The sequence below is a fragment of the Sphaeramia orbicularis genome, chromosome 17, assembly GCF_902148855.1.
Source record: "Sphaeramia orbicularis chromosome 17, fSphaOr1.1, whole genome shotgun sequence".
NCBI lineage: Eukaryota > Metazoa > Chordata > Actinopteri > Kurtiformes > Apogonidae > Sphaeramia > Sphaeramia orbicularis.
In genome coordinates, this window is record NC_043973.1 from 55,852,257 (window position 1) to 55,869,594 (window position 17,338).

Here is a 17,338-nt window from a genome sequence, read left to right on the forward strand (position 1 = left end):
GTTCAACAGGGAGGACGGAGCCGAACGAAGAGAACGAGGACTCGTCCCGAGAAGGAGGAGGAGGAATATTGTCTTGAGCTGAGAAGAGGAGGAGGGGTCAGCGCAGAAGAGGAGGACGAGGAGATGAGGAGGAGGAGGGGGGAGGTTCTCCCTGAATGAAGGAAGAGCTCTGGGAGTCGTTTCCTCCCCGCCGCGATGAAGCGACGCGAGGAATGAGGGCGGATGGTGAGAGCAAGGGAGCAGCAGCAGCAGCGGAGGAGGAGGAGGAGAAGAGGCTGGAGGTGGAGGAGGAGGAGGCGGTGCGGGGGCCGGGCGGCGCGCGAGGAGCCGGAGCCGGCAGCGCTCCCGCAGGAGGCGACTGTCGGCCAACTGCCCCGGCGCCGACAAGATGTCCCCCGGCATGAAGAAGGTGGAGTGTTTCTCACCCATGCTGTGTCACTGCAAGGTGGCCTGCACCAACAGCACCATCAGCCTCATGTTCGGCTGCAAGGTGGGTGAGGAGGGGGGGAGGGGGAGGTCCTTCAGGGGGGCGGGGGTCACGTGGGCCGGCCTGTGAGGTCACAGCGAGGGTGGCGGGACCGGGGTTGGTTCAAAAGTCGAGATGTAGAAACGAAAGCGTCTGTGGAAAAGATTGGACTGAACTTTTCTGAGTCTACTGGTGGTACTGGTGGTACTGGGTATACTGGTGGTACTGGTGGCATTGGATATACTGGTGGTACTGGGGGGTACTGGTGATACTGGTGGTACTGGGTATACTGGTGGTACTGGTGGCATTGGATATACTGGTGGTACTGGGGGGTACTGGTGATACTGGTGATACTGGTGGTACTGGTGGTACTGGTGGTATTGGATATGCTGGTGGTACTGAGGGTACTGGATATACTGGTGGTACTGGGTGCTTTCACAGGTATGTTGGTACCTGTGATGTAGTGGAATGTTTTTTCTTAAACACGGTGGTGTCTTTTAATAAAATGTGATCGTCGGACTCGTGTCGTTGACGTGTTGTGTTGATGGATTTGTGGATCTGCTAACGAAGCTTCAGCCACAGCTGTTTTATCAGTGATGCAGGATGAAACCTGATCAATTCCAGACAAGGTTTCAATAGTATTAGTACAGACAAAACCAGATGGAGGTTTACAGACATCATGACCTTTGACCCATAGACCCACCAGTGGAATCAGACAGAGGAGTCATACCTGTCAATCACATCCTCAGATGGTGATTGATCCCAAACCATCATATTGTACTTTTCAGGAGTATCAGAACAATCCTCCTCCGCTGAATTTCCTGTTCATTGGTGATGGTGTTTTATAGAGAACCTACAGGTGGTGTTAATGTGTGGAGTTTATCTGTCTGTTCAGCATCTGAACTGTGATGTGAGTAAAAACCTTGGGTTCATCCTTAAACGGAAGCATCAGACACAGAACATGTGGACCAGAGTTTACTTCATCTTATCAATATTTTAGTAACATGGTCTAAAAAGGTTTTTAGTCAGTTTGAACAAACCCAGACTGAACCTGAACCTGCTGAGAAACCACCGAGTGTGAAGGAACTCCACCGCATGTATGGAGAGAAAAAACTGGGACTGGACCAGGTTTGACTCCACCGGCTCTGTCCTCTGTCCATCCATCCCTCTGTCCTCTGTTCATCTGTCCTCTGTCCATCCGTCCTCAATATATCACGATATTTCATTTCACAATACTGTATTGATATTAAAAAGTACTGTATTGATATTTTTAGGTATTTATTTACATGCAGATATTGAGCTTCATTTTTGTTTTTTGTTTTACTTTTTTACTTACATTTTATTTATTCTTGTTTAACTCTCTTTTATTAAATAATGGTAGTTCCTTTGTTGGGATTGAACTAAAATACTGTTCTGATGTTAGTTCTGAACAAATAGAATATGAACATTTGAACAGGATCTTAAACTATAATGTCTGTAAAATAGAATTTCAATTTGAACACAGGAACATTTTGTGAGATAGCATTAGATCCTGTTAAGATCAAATAAAAATGTGTTTAGTATTTGTGCAGATTTATGGTGTAATTCAATTCCTCAGTGAAAGGCTGAAAACTAGGGCTGTGTATTGGCAAGAATGTAGCGATACGATACAAATCACAATACTAGGATCATGATACAATGTATCATGATACTGTTAAAAAAGTAATTTTTAATTAGTTTTGTTTTTTATACATTTTTTTATAGAATAGATTTTTTCCTGGAAGAATTGCATTTTTATTTGATCCCAACAGGATCTAATGCTGTATCACAAAATGCTCCTGTGTTCAAACTGAAATTCTGTTTTACAGACATTACAGTTTCAGATCCTGTTCAAATGTTCATATTCTATTTGTTCAGAACTAACATCAGAACAGTATTTTTAGTTCAATCCCAACAAAAAAACTACCATCTTCCTCTCTCAGACAGTAAAAGTGCTTTTAGGATGATTCAAATAAACATTATTTAACAAAACACTGTTAAATAATAATAATAAATAAAATATAAACAAAAAAAAACCCAACAAAAAACATAAATGAACCTCTGCCATATCTGCATTTGAATAAATACCTAAAATATCGATACAGTAGTATTTAATATCAATACAGTATTGTGAAATGAAGTATCACAATATATTGCAGAACCAATGTTTTCTAACACCTCTACTGAAAACGCTGTGTTTTTCCATGGTCTTCACTAAGTCCCTGAATGTTGCAGGATAATGAATGTGTTGAACTCGCTGAGTCGTACGTTCCACGCTCTGGATGGAGGTGGAGGAGCAGCTGCCGGCATGTAGCTCTGCTTCAGGAGAAAATCCCTCTGAAAACCTTCTGTAATCAGCACCGGCAGCGTTGTGCGGCAGCTTGTGTTTTGTGTGTTAGTGGTTTCCACCTCCACAGCCTCTGGAGCTGCTTCGTGGGCTTCATGTTTCTGGTGTCAGACTGAGCCCACGGTGTAAAAAGAATCTACTCAAACCCTGATGACGACGGCATTTAACCGAGCCTGCGTCTGTTCCATTCGCTGCCTGTCAGACAGAGCTGAGGGGGGAAAACCCATCAGGCCGTGTTTACAGTTTGACCCAACGCCACGCCATTGGCCCGACGCCACGCCTTTTGCCGCCGCTTCAGCGACCCGACCAATCGGGAGGCCTGTCGGCTGCAGCAGGGGGGGCCGTGATTGGCTGGCGGGGGGTGCGCACGTGCATGTGTGTCCGACATGTGCTGCGCAGGGAAACACCAACGAACCGAAAACAGACGTCAGATCAGCTGATGGCAGCGTCAGCGCACAGGAAACCTAACACTTCACCGCTCATTGTGGACGAAACGCAAAGGTTCATTAAAGGTCAGAACGAATCCAGAACACGACGAAACCACAGATAGCACAGGAAATGCTCCTGTGGTCACACACCAGCAGGAAGCGGAGCACAGCGAACAGTCGACAGGTCTGGGATCAGCTGTAACTGAAGCACAGCGAACAGTCGACAGGTCTGGGATCAGCTGTAACTGAAGCACAGCGAACAGTCGACAGGTCTGGGATCAGCTGTAACTGAAGCACAGCGAACAGTCGACAGGTCTGGGATCAGCTGTAACTGAAGCACAGCGAACAGTCGACAGGTCTGGGATCAGCTGTAACTGAAGCACAGCGAACAGTCGACAGGTCTGGGATCAGCTGTAACTGAAGCACAGCGAACAGTCGACAGGTCTGGGATCAGCTGTGTCCGTCCTTCAGACAGTGTCCTATTGGACGCTGTGGGACGTTCCACCGCTGTTGTCTGGACCACAGGTTTGAATGTTCTGTGGTTCTGGTTCTGCTGTGAATCCGTTAGTTCATCCTGTTAAAGTCCTGACGTTGATCAGATGTTTTTATTTCTGGGTCTGAGTCGTAAACCCTGAACAGTGACCAGACCAGACCAGCTTCAGTCTGGGTCTCAGCTCCATTTAAGTCCACGTCGTCCTTAAATCATGTTCTTTTATTATTTCCACCCAGAACGGCCTTGTACCTTTACTCATATTTACATATTATTCGTCTCCAACGTCGAACCTTGTTGGAAATGAGTTGGATTTTGTGAAATAACCTCTGATCCTTTGTACTTTGTTGCATCGGGCCATCATGATGCTCAGTGATTGGACGTTGGCGTGTTTCATTTCAACTCATGTTACTCTTCGCTGTCGGTTTTCGCCTCAGGGTCAGAGGTCACGCCGGAGTATTTACACTGTATGTACATCTGACTCTGACCTACACTGCTCCTAATGAAGCACTGACCTTTGACCCCTGCCTCTTATCGGCCCGCAGCGGCACATGTCCCGAGGGCGCAGTGGGCGGGGCTACGGGGTCACGTGGCTCAGATTATTAGTTTGATTGGTTTCCTTGGTTAGTCTGTGGGATTGAGGATGTGAGTGTGTTCAGCGCGGACGTTTGATGGACACGATGCTGACGGACGTCCAGCTCACGTGACCAACAACAGCTCATCTTAATTAAGTCCCATCGATCGGACGCCATCGACCGCTCTCGCAACCCAACACCCGATAGGCTGAGCAGGAAGTTCCCGCTGTGGATCCATAAAGCATTTAGTTCAGCCGGAGTGAGAGCCCAGAACAGGAGGACGTCCACGTACAGCCGCTGTTTATACAGCCTCAGATCAGCACTCACACACACTCACACACACTCACTCACACATACACACACCGCTGTTCACTGGTGTGTTTTCTGTAGCAGTACAAGCATTCTGCATGTAGGTTCACGCCACATGAGATTCCACCAGGGATGTAAAGATATGATAATTTCATATCACGGTTATTGTGACCAAAATTATCAGGATTATCAGGATTATCATTATTATTGCGGTATTGTTGAAATTTTGCTCAAAAAGTTCAAAATGTACTAATACACACCCTGAAATAATTTAACAGAGTTGTATTTTGGAAAAAAAAAAATCAACAAAAGAAACAAATAAAATAATTGGTAAAATCTACAGGGTGGGGAAGCAAAATTTACAATGAACATTTAGTTGTTTTTTCTCAGCAGGCACTACGTCAATTGTTTTGAAACCAAACATATACTGATGTCATAATCATACCTAACACTATTATCCATACCTTTTCAGAAACTTTTGCCCATATGAGTAATCAGGAAAGCAAACGTCAAAGAGTGTGTGATTTGCTGAATGCACTCGTCACACCAAAGGAGATTTCAAAAATAGTTGGAGTGTCCATAAAGACTGTTCATAATGGAAAGAAGAGAATGACTATGAGCAAAACTATTACCAGAAAGTCTGGAAGATACTATTAAAGAAGAATGGGAGAAGTTGTCACCCGAATATTTGAGGAACACTTGTGCAAGTTTCAGGAAGCGTGTGAAGGCAGTTATTGAGAAAGAAGGAGGACACATAGAATAAAAACATTTTCTATTATGTAAATTTTCTTGTGGCAAATAAATTCTCATGACTTTCAATAAACTAATTGGTCATACACTGTCTTTCAATCCCTGCCTCAAAATATTGTAAATTTTGCTTCCCCACCCTGTACCTTCTGTTGCAGAAACATTCAAATATTAACCCTTAATGGTCTGAGCCTTTTTTGTCTGTTTTTCAGTCCTTTTGATTTTGCCTTTATATACTATATAAACAAATGTTTACTATACCCATGTTTGGGATCTATTTTTTTCAGCACAACTTCATCTTTATCAACTGTCTATTATTTTTTTCACTTTAACCTACTATATCAACACAAAAGGACAAAAAACACACAAAAAAATATAAAATCCGATTTGAAAGATGTAAATAATTTATTGCATAAATAACACAAAGATGCTTAACAAACCTTTTCAAAGACTTTGAAAGTCAATATTGGTTCCAAATATTAGGAACATACAATTAAAATTGTAATGAATTAAAACTATACTCAAATATTTGACATAAAAGCATATATTTACTTTGGCGTTTTGTCCAGAAGAGTGCAGTAATCAAACACGGTTATCATGATAATTACAATTTAAACCTTAATACTAACCGTCTGCAATTTTACCGTGGTTTATCGTTATACTGGTAATCATTACATTTTTTATGGGTTATGTGAACCGCAGATGTAGGCGCAAACTGACACATGATCAAACGCCATTGAAAAGCACTGGAACGGTTGAACATGTGTTCGTATAAGATGCTGTGTGACGTACAACAGTGTTCCATGACATCAGTCTGGTTTATCACTGGCTGTTTCCTGTTGAACAAACTGATCACATGTTCATATGTGGACTTTAATTGAAAGGTTGGGAGTCCTGAACTCTGATAATCTGATACTCTAGCTTTGATCCTAAAACCCTCCACATGTTTGCATCTGTTGAATAAAGAAGAGTGGACGACTGAAATGTGACATGTACTGTTGGCGTGTACTGTTGATTTGTACTGTTGGCGTGTACTGTTGGCGTGCACTGTTGACTGCTTCTGTTTCAGTGCAGATGGACACTCTTGGTCTGGACAGGATCCTTCAAATCTAATGTCAGCCCTTCTCTGATGGAATAATCCATTTGTCTGAACACTAAGACCTGGATCAGATGCTTGAACATTTAATAACAGACAGAATATTGGAAAATTACACTTAGTTTTCTTTGTATTTCAAGTTCATATTTGTTCAGGTCATTCACACTGTATTACCTCAATCATCAACAAATGATTAAATGTTTTTGGGGGGGGCTCTGCCTTGGTGGAGATCAGCACTCTGTGCTTTTCTAGTTGTTGGAGGATACTTTGTAAATGTAAATAGTTTGATAATCCCCCCAACAAAGGGGAGGCAATAGCTATTGTTTTTGGTTTGGTTCGGTTTGTTTGTTTGTTTACACTGTAGCAGTAAAACTATTGATTGAATTCAGACCTAATTGGGTTTATAGATTACCAGTGACCCAGAATAGATCTGATTACATTTTGGGAAAAGCACGTCAAAGTTCAAATTTTTAATGAATTTTCTATATCTTTTTTTTTTTTTTTTTTCTCATGTACTTAAAATGGGTGAAATTTCAAATGTTTTTAAAAACATCAATTTTGTTTCAATTTCCTTCAGACTTATCACATATTTAGAGGTAATTGATATGACATCAGCACACACAGACAGACATGATGACATCAGCTGGATCTATGACAACATAAGATACAGTATTTGCGAGGGGCGGGGCTTGTTGTGCCTGGAACCACTTGTTTGTTTGTTTACACTTAAGCAGCAAAACTGTTGGTTGAATTCAGACCAAATTAGGTTCATAGATTACCAGTGACCCAGAACAGATGTGGTTACATTTTGGGAAAAGTAGTTCAAAGTTCAAATTTTTTATGAATTTTTAAAATCTTCCCATTTACTCATAAAGGCTGAAAATGTGCAAGGGATGGGGCTTGTTGTGCACGGCACCAAGGTTATAATAGTTTTGGATTTTTAATTATAGTTTAGTTTTATTTAGTTTTGACTTTTTTTTGGTCTTAATTCAGTTAGTTTTAATTCGTTTTTAGAGCAGGTTTGCTAGTTTTTATTAGTTTTCATTTTTTTTTCTAAGATAAGATAAGATAAGAAATCCTTTATTTGTCCCACAGTGGGGAAATTCCAGTGTTGCAACACTCATTATAGGACAGTGCAGAAAAGTTCACACAGAAGGATTTAAAAAAATAAATAAAGATGTGCATGCATTAAAAGTATGTACAATATGGATACAAATAAATATAAGTGTCCGTTTTGTGAATTGCAAATGGGATTATTGCACCAGGTTAAAAGTGTTCATTGTACATGTAGAGTCTAACAGCAGCAGGAAGGAAAGATCTGCGAAACCTCTCTTTCACACAGCGAGGGTGGATCAGTCTGTCACTGAAGCTGCTCTCCAGAGCTGACAGAGTCTCCTGCAGGGGGTGGGACTCATGGTCCAGCATTGACCTGAGTTTGGCCAGGACCCTCCTGTCCCCCACCTCCCGAACCGAGTCCAGAGAACAGCCCAGGACTGAGCTGGATTTCCTGATGATCTTGTCCAGCTTCTTCCTCTCCCTCTCCGTGATGCTGCTGCTCCAGCAGACCACACCGTACAGTACCGCTGATGCCACCACAGAGTCATAGAAGGTCCTCAGGAGTGGCCCTCTCACTCCAAAAGACCTAAGCCTCCTCAGGAGGTAGAGACGACTCTGGCCCCTTTTGTACAGTGCGTCTGTGTTGTGAGTCCAGTCCAGCTTATTGTTCAGATGAACACCCAGGTACTTGTATGAGTCCACTCTCTCAATGTCCCTTCCCTGGATGTTCACTGGTGCGGGTGGAGTAGAGTGGCGTCGATGGAAGTCCACCACCATCTCCTTGGTCTTCCCGGCGTTGAGGAGAAGATAGTTCTGCTGACACCAGTCTACAAAGTCCTGCGTTAGTCCTCTGTACTCTGCGTCATCGTCGTCCGTGATGAGTCCGATGATGGCAGAGTCATCAGAGAACTTCTGAAGGACACAGCTGTCCGTGTTGTGTCTGAAGTCAGCAGTGTAGAGGGTGAAGAGGAAGGGCGCGAGCACCGTGCCCTGAGGCGCCCCCACACTGCAGGTCCGGACTTCAGACACACAGTCACGGGCTCTCACAAACTGGGGCCTGTTTGTGAGATAGTCCAGGATCCAGTCAGTCAGGTTGTAGTCCACCCCAGCATTCTCCAGCTTCACCCTCAGGAGCCCCGGCTGGATGGTGTTAAACGCGCTGGAGAAATCAAAGAATAGAATCCTCACAGCGCCGCCAGGTTTCTCCAGATGAGTGAGAGAGTGGTGAAGCAGGTGGATGATGGCGTCCTCCACTCCAATGCCAGAACGGTACGCGAACTGCAGCGGGTCCATCGCTGGGCCCACAGCAGAGCGGAGGTGTCCCAGGATGAGTCTCTCCAGTGTCTTCATGAGGTGGGACGTGAGAGCCACTGGCCTGAAGCTGCTGAGGTCTGTAGCGCGCGGTGTCTTGGGCACTGGTACCACGCAAGAGGTCTTCCAGAGCTGTGGTACCACCCGCAGCCTCAGGCTCAGGTTGAAGACATGCTCCATGATCCCGCACAGTTCGTTTGCACAGGACCTAAGGAGCCTGGAGCTGATGCCGTCCGGTCCAGCTGCTTTCCTGGGCCTGATCTTCTTAAGCTCTCTCCTCACCTGGACTGCACTGAAGGAGAGAGGTGGGCTTGGCTCTGTGCAGGGGGACAGAGGTGTTGGTGGTGATGATGTCAGCAGTGTGTCGGGGGATGGAGTGGGGAGGGTGAGTCCGTGTGGGAGCTGATGGGCCATCACAGAGGTGTGAAGAGGCGCAGGGTTGGGCCATTGTCCTGACCTGAGTTGAGGGCTGGCAGGCTGCATGGGGGGAGGGGTGGGTGACAGATCAAATCTCAGAAAATGCGAGTTCAAATCATTCACCCAACGAGTGTCTCCCTCCGTCTGTACAGGAGACGCTTTGAAGCCAGAGACTGTGCTTAGGCTTCTCCACACCTCCCGAATGTTATTCTGCTGCAGCTGCTGCTCCATCTTCCTCCTGTAGGCATCTTTGGCCTCCCGGATGTTCCTCCTGAGCCTCTTCTGTGCAGCCTTCAGCTCCTCCCTGTCCCCTGACCTGAAGGCTCTCTTCTTCTCCCTCAGCAGAGCCTTGATGTCAGGGTTAATCCATGGCTTGTTGTTGGAGAAACACCGCACCGTCTGGGCAGGTACAGTGTTCTCATAACAGAAGTTTATGTAGCCAGAGATGCACTCTGTCATGGCACTGATGTCCTCACCATGGGGAGCACAGAGCACCGGCCACACCGTGGTTCCAAAACAGTCCCTCAGAGCCTCTGCACTGCTTTCACCCCATTTCCTCACCACCCGGGTCACAACTGGCTCTCTGTGTACCAGGGGTGAGTACACAGGGCGCAGGTGGATGATGTTGTGATCCCCGTTGCCCAGACGAGGAAACGCTGAAGCAGTATAGGCATCTTTGGTGTTGCAAAAGAACAAGTCCAGAGTTCTGTTGTTTCTTGTGGGGCAGGTGACATACTGGGTGAAGGTGGGCAGCACAGAGGAGGGAAGAGGATGGTTGAAGTCTCCAGAAATGAGGATGAGGGCTTGTGGGTGCTGTGTCTGCAGCCTGCTGGTGCATGAGAGCAGCGTGTCGCAGGCAGTGTCAGCGTTAGCATGTGGGGGAACATACACTGCTAACACAATAGCCTGTGTGAAGTCCCGTGGCAGGTAGTATGGCCTCATGCTAACAGCTAACAGCTCAATGTCCCTGTTGCACATCTGCTCCTTTACTGTGATGTGTCCGGGTTTGCACCACTTCTCATTCACAAACACAGCCAGCCCTCCTCCTCTCTTCTTACCGCTCTCCGCCGTTCTGTCCGCGCGCACCAAGTGAAAGTGGTTCATGGCAACAGAAGAGTCCGGGATGTTCGGGGTTAACCACGACTCCGTGAAAATCATGACGCTCACATCCCTGTACTCCCTCCGGTACCGCGCGAGCGCCGCCAGCTCGTCGATGTTCTTAGGCAAAGAGCGCACATTCCCCATGATAACAGAGGGGACCGCCGGCCTGAAGCAGCGCTTCTTTTCACGGAGTTTTCGTCCCGCCCGAACTCCTCTGTTGGTCCTTTTGAGCACCTCCGCAGGAATCTCGTGCCTGTCGCGCGGCATCACCACCGCACCCCGGAGGGCGATCAGCTGTTCCTTTGTGTAGACGCGCCAAGGACGCGGACCAACACACATGCCGGTAGCGAAAATGGCAATAAACAACCAAAATGAAAAACAGCCCAGAGCAAAGTCTGCAGTGGTCAGCGATGTATCTCTTATGAAAATGATATTTGTTGTAGGATTGTCAAAATTGCAGCAAATAACAATAAAAAGTGCAGAAAAAGTGGAAAAGTTGGAAGAGCGTTGCGACTTGCAGCCAGCACTCACCCGCGCATGCACAAAAAAAAAAAAAAAAAAAAGCTTAGTTTTAGTTTAGTTTTAGTATTCATTTTAGTTCTGTCGTCTCTTTTCTCTTCTTCTCCGTCGTATTCAAATAAATCCCAGACAGGACTCTGCTGCTTTCTCCCAACTTTAGTCTCCATGTTTCCAGGTAGAGTGGGGACCAGAAGACGATTGGAAACCACAAGTGACGGACCATCAAGTGTCGTATGGTGCCACTATCTAAAATTGCTCGAGGGAAATAAATTGATTTCCTATCAATCTGACACTGACAAAGACAAAAACGAAGGGAATTTTATCCATAATTTTTATCCGTTTTAGTTAATTTTGTAAACACTCAATACAGTTTCAGTTAGTTATCATTTTTTTCTTTTAATTATGTTTTTTATTTCAGTTAACGAAAATGTTTTTTCAATTCTACTTTTTCATCATTTCGTTAGTTTTTGTTAACGATAGTAACTTTGCGCGGCACCACTTGTTTGTTTTGGAGTTGGAACTGATGATGTATGTGGGCCTCGTGCAGACCATTGTCTGCACACTGACACTGTCCACATGTCCTCCTGTACGTCCTTCTCTTTAGGGTCCTGGTCCGTCTGTAAATGATCTGTTGCATCAGGCTTTGATTGGCAGGTGTGATTGACAGCACCCTGCTGAGTCCGAGCTTGTGTTGAGTTAATCAGTCACATTAACCAGACATGAAGGTTTGATGGTTCGGTCCAACGTTGGACAACCTCTGGACCTCCAGTCTTTTACAAATGAACCCCTCCCATCTATGGAGGACTGAACCTGCTATATTGAAAAATATATACAGAAATATAAAAATTGCTTGATATATTAATTCATGTACCAGTGCATGATACAAAAAAAAAAATTAAAAGGCATTTATTTACTTTAACATTTTATTTTCTGTAGCATTTATTTATTTTTATCCTTATTTATATTTTTCCTTCTTTAATTTTTATTCCTGCATTTATTTTTGCATTGTTTTCTATTTGCATTTTTTAAAATCTATTTTAAAAATTTATTTCTATATTTTATTTTCATCTGACTTTTTTTTTATTCATAGTCATATTTACTGCCCCAGTATTCCCCCTCTTGCATTTTTTTCCTCTATTTATTTCTCCAAGGCCTATTTATTCCTGCATCTCTATTTTACATTTCTGTGTGTAAAAATAAATGCAGGGATAAAAATTAAAGAAGGAAAAATATAAATCAGGAGTAAACAAATAACTAAATGGTACAGAAAATGAAATGTTAAAGTAAATAAAGGCCTTTTAATGTTTTTTTTTTGTACCATGTTTTGGCACATAAATTAATTTTGTTAAGCCATTTTTATAGTTCTGTATATATTCTTCAGTATGGCAGGTTCAGTCCTCCATACACATCTGATTTGGTCCAGGTGCTGGAAATCCTTGAAAATGCTTGAATTTCAACATTGTGTTTTCAAGGTCTGGAAAGTGTTCACATATTAATATGTGAACCTTTACCTGCAGTCATGACTCAGGGGTTAAAGGGTTAACCCATTAACCCCTGAGTCCTGACTGCAGGTGAAGGTTCACGTATCAAAGGCAGGTTCAGCTGTTCACAGACTGTCATCATGTGTCCTTTTGTAATTATTTAGGTTTTTATCCGTTTGTTCTTTCTATACTTTATCGCCACATGAGTCAAAACACTTTTATTTGTCATCCTCAGTAAAACAGTCACATAAAAACCAAACTGCGTGTCCTCAACAACACTGCTGACCCCGTTGACATGGAAACCACTAACAGTTTGAATCGGAATGGGAATAATCACGAGACGCCTTTACATCAGGGGGGTTAAACATACGGTCCTGTAAAGGGTTAACATGTGATTCTTTAGTGGGTTTGTTGTTCCGTCTTCACTGTGCTCCTCTTCATCACATCCCTGAATCATCCAGACCCCCCCCCCCTCCTGCTGCTGAACATCCTGCTGTATCCGCTCTGTGCTCAGTCTCCTATTTATAGCAGCTTTTGGCAGGAAGGAGTCGGCGCTGAGCCTCCTCCTCCTCAACAGCTTTGAGAGATGAGGAGGAGGAGGAGGTGGTGTCATCAGTGGTAAACCCCCCCCCCCGTCCATCCGTGCATCCACGGTGAGTGGGGTCAGTGTCTCGCTGAAGGACACTCTGACATGAAGCTTTAAATCTTTTCCCTTTATGCCGTTCATCTGATGGTCTGCACATGCTCAGTTTCATCCATGTGACCCAAGCCCGGCAGATTCTGGTTCTCTTCCTCGCTTCAGCCTCTCACTGTGTTGGTTCCTGGATGTTATTTTTCCTCCTGATGCATCTCCATCTGCTGCTCCGGTCCAACTCATCAAACTCAAACACAGCAGAGTCTTGCAGATCTAGACTGGGACGGAACCACCACTGATCCAGACCACAGGACCGGAATGTAGACAGAACCTGATGACCTCACACATTCCACTGGTTCTGATCCATGTAGAACAGACGCTGACGGACAGGGACACTGGGACTGTTTTTACCATCAGACGCACTGACCACTGGGGGCAGTAGAGAGTCTGATCAGTCAGACCTGGGGGCAGTAGTGTACCTGATCAGTCAGACCTGGGGGCAGTAGTGTACCTGATCAGTCAGACCTGGGGGCAGTAGAGAGTCTGATCAGTCAGACCTGGGGGCAGTAGTGTACCTGATCAGTCAGACCTGGGGGCAGTAGTGTACCTGATCAGTCAGACCTAGGGGCAGTAGTGTACCTGATCAGTCAGACCGAGGGTTTTCAAGTGTGCACATGTTATGTTTGTATTTGTTTTTCTCCTTCAGCTACACATTGTTTCTGTCAGGGTCGGTCCAGGTGCTTGAAATCCTTGAAAATGCTTGAATTTCCATGTTTTGTTTTCAAGGTCTGGAAAGTACTTGAAATTTAGTCGAAGTGTTTGAAAGCGTTTGCAATTCTACCTCTGTGATGTGATTTATTTATTTATTTTTACTCTTAACTCCAGTCAAAGCTCCTTCTACAGCGGTGACACATGTATTAAATTAAACCTTTGTGTCCTGAAGTCAGTTCCAGGCGTTTCCAGGTCGACTCCAGGTCCAGTTGGATCTGAGTCTGTGTCTGCTTGGGTCCAGTGTCTGAAGAACACCAAGTATCTTCCCTTTATTTAGATAAAACTGTGTGTTCTCCTTCACTTTTTGCAAAATGTAACATTTTTTAGACGTTTGTAGCATAAAACAATGTGCGTCATTGTGATAAAAAAGGGGAAAAATCATCCAAAGTCTGTTTCTTCCTGTAAATTTGGATTTGACCCCAGAGATGAGGTCAAAAAGACCCTTAAAAGTAGGACTGTGTATTGGCAAGAATCTGGAGATATGATGCAAATCACAACACTAGGATCACAATACGATATATCATGATACTGTTAAAAAGTCAAATTTTTTTATTGGTTTTGTTTCTTTTTGTAAAAGATTGTCTCCTGGAAGAATTGAAGTACACTAGAAATATGTATAAATACTAAACACATTTTTATTCGATCCCAACAGGATCTAATGTTATATCACAAAATGTTCCTGTCTTCAAACTGAAATTCTGTTTTACAGACATTACAGTTTAAGATCCTGTTCAAATGTTCATATTCTCTTAGTTCAGAACTAATGTCACGACATCAAATCTAAACAAAAAAGGAAAAGAAAACCAAAAATGAACCTCTGCAATATCTGCATTTGAATAAATACCTAAAAATATCAATACAGTACTTTTTAATATCGATACAGTATTGTGAAATGAAATATTGCAATATATTGCAGAACCGATATTTTCTAACAGCCCTACTTAAAAGTGCTTGAATTTGACCTTGAAAAATGTGTATGAACCCTGTACAGTGGTTACTGTGGTTACGGTGGTGGACTTTAATATGAACTCACATCATCCTCTGACCTCGGTCACATGACCCCCATCCCTCCGCCGCGGGTCTTTATCTCTGTGGGATAAATCCGTGCTGAAGGTGTCGGCTCATCCTAATCTGTGTTAATCTGAACCAAAGACTGATTAAATCAGCGGTTTACACACAAGGACCACGTCTGAACTGACTTTAGTAATCTGGGATTAATGAATCTGCAGTGGACGCTTAATGAATAAATGAACATGCGTCCTGATCCGCCGTGTTCTGTTTAAAGTCAGTCGGACAATCCGGCGTCTGTCGTGGAAACCACAGTGTGTAGTTTTTGAACTGAAATAAAAGCAGATGATTGAAGTCATGATCCTTTTTCCGCTCCATACCTACCAGAACCTGAACGGTGTCAGTCAGAGGCCGGAGGGGTTTCCCACAGCTTTTGAGGAATTTGATGCAGTTGCCATGGTAACCAGGCTGCGGTTTGCTTCATCCTTTTCGGAGGGGCCGGTCCTCCACTGAAGTCTGAGTCGTAGATCCGGCGTAGGCGGCGTCAGATGTAAAGGTGCCGCTCCTCGCCGTCCGTCCGTTTGTCCGTCCGGTGATGCTCCGGGTGGTGGTTGCCAGGCAACGGGAGCCCATCAGCGGCTCAGCCTTCGAGCTGCCACGGCCAATCAGGCGGCGGATAATCCCGTTCAGATTAAGGTGTGTTTGAAGTTTGGAGGGTTTCACGGCGACATGTCAGGGTTCCACTGATCCGAGGAGGATCAGCATCCAAAACCTGAGAGCAAAGCCCCGCCTCCATGTGTCCTCCACGTGTCCTGGTGTGTCCTGCTGGCGTTGGTGGGGTTGATGTTGGTTCTGTGGTGTTTGGTTGGAGTCCAGGGGCCTCATGTATAAAGCGTGCGTACGCACAAAAACCTGGCGTACACCCTTTTCCACGCTCACGTTCAGATGTATAAAGAGTGAAATGACCGTGGAAATGTGCGGTCCTCCACGCCAAGTCCATAGTTGGCGTACGCACGTTTCTAGTGCTTTGGAACCATTGGTGACACTTAGAGGTGACACTGGGAAACTGTTAATAATGTGAAAAAGGTCATTTCTCCGATTAGTGGGCACATCAGAGACACACACGAACAAGAAAAGCACTCGGAGAGCGCAGACCTCCGCCAAGACAGATCTGCCCCCTCCCCGATCACCACCGACATTTAATCATTTCTTCCTTGTGCCAGTATCAACATTTCCTGAAAATTTCATGAAAATCGGTCCATAACTTTTTGAGTTATCTTGCTAACAAACACGCAAACACACAAAGCAAAGCGATCACAATGTCTCCTGTTGGAGGGAACAATGAACACACCGGCACGTCATCCTACTGCCACAACAGCACATCCACCACCAGAACCAACCAGACCAACCATGGACCCATCACTGCCAATCCTGCCTGGGAAGACATTAAGCAACAACCATATAAAGAGACAAGGACCCAAAAGTCACTGGTTGATAAATGCATTTAATGTAGTGTTCATGTCTGTGAGAACATTTATGAGTCGGTCCAGTCGCTCATTGACTCCACCGATTGTCCTCACGATGTCCTCTTGTGACCCGGGTCAGCACGGACCCATGCTGGTCGGACGGGCATCAGCAGCTGGCTGTTGGACTGGAGGACCGGCTAACACTGGGGAGGCAACAGGACACCTCTGTGACAGGAGGATGATACTGCGACTCACCATCTTCTGCCTCATGGTTGGAAAATAATCATTTGAGTGATCAAACATGAGTCAAAGTCTAGGATTTCCTCTTTGATTTCGTGACATGATCACACATGAACCTTTATCTTGTTTGGCTGTGATCAGACTTTTGGATGACCCGTAGAATGAACTAATGTGTGAGATACACTAATACTAAATATATATTCATCTTGGGGATGATCAGCGTCAGCCCTGTAAGAAAAGTGTCACAATAGCAGCGAGTCTCCACTCAAACAGCCTGAGTTTGTCTCTTTTCTCCTTCCGCCTGTTTTGGCCTCCGCTTCGCGTCCACCTTGACGTCATCATGTGATCATGCAGAGAAGGGAATCCCACCTGCAGACCCTGTTTATACTAATTTGCATATTTAAATATGGGCGCGGAGAGGGAGGAGTCAGGTACTCCAACATATGCGGTCAATTCCACGCTGATTGGGATGTGTAAAGGAAATGTACTTGGATTCGGGCGTATGCTCAGTTTTATTCATCTGGATTTTTTTGTGCGTTCGGACTTTTCGGGATTTAAGCGTACACCAGGTTTCAGTATGAAATCCATGCAAGTCTTTATACATGAGGCCCCAGGTGTGTCTGAAGCAAGGTTATAATAGTTTTGGATTTTTCATTATAGTTTAGTTTTATTTAGTTTGGACTTTTTTTTCTCTAATTCAGTTAGTTTTAATTAGTTTTTAGAGCAGGTTTGCTAGTTTTTATTAGTTTTCGTTTTTTTCTAAATGCTTAGTTTTAGTTTTGTCGTATCTTTTCTCTTCTTCTCCGTCATATTCAAATAAATCCCAGACAGGACTCTGCTGCTTTCTCCCAACTTTAG

The 17,338-nt window shown here is 44.4% G+C and overlaps 1 protein-coding gene across 10 annotated transcripts in view; it reads left to right on the plus strand.

The window, feature by feature from the left end:
- The first annotated feature begins 336 nt into the window (after positions 1-336).
- The window catches only part of LOC115437504 (discs large homolog 1-like protein), a 76,371-nt gene continuing 59,369 nt past the window's right edge, over positions 337-17,338 (plus strand). For 9 of the 10 annotated variants that reach the window (XM_030160715.1, XM_030160719.1, XM_030160711.1 and 6 more), the window contains exon 1: positions 337-490. In XM_030160715.1, coding sequence (XP_030016575.1) covers positions 389-490 — 102 coding nt within the window. In that variant the 5' untranslated portion in view covers positions 337-388. The remainder of the gene's footprint in view (positions 491-17,338) is intronic. The other variant, XM_030160722.1, reaches the window with a different exon arrangement.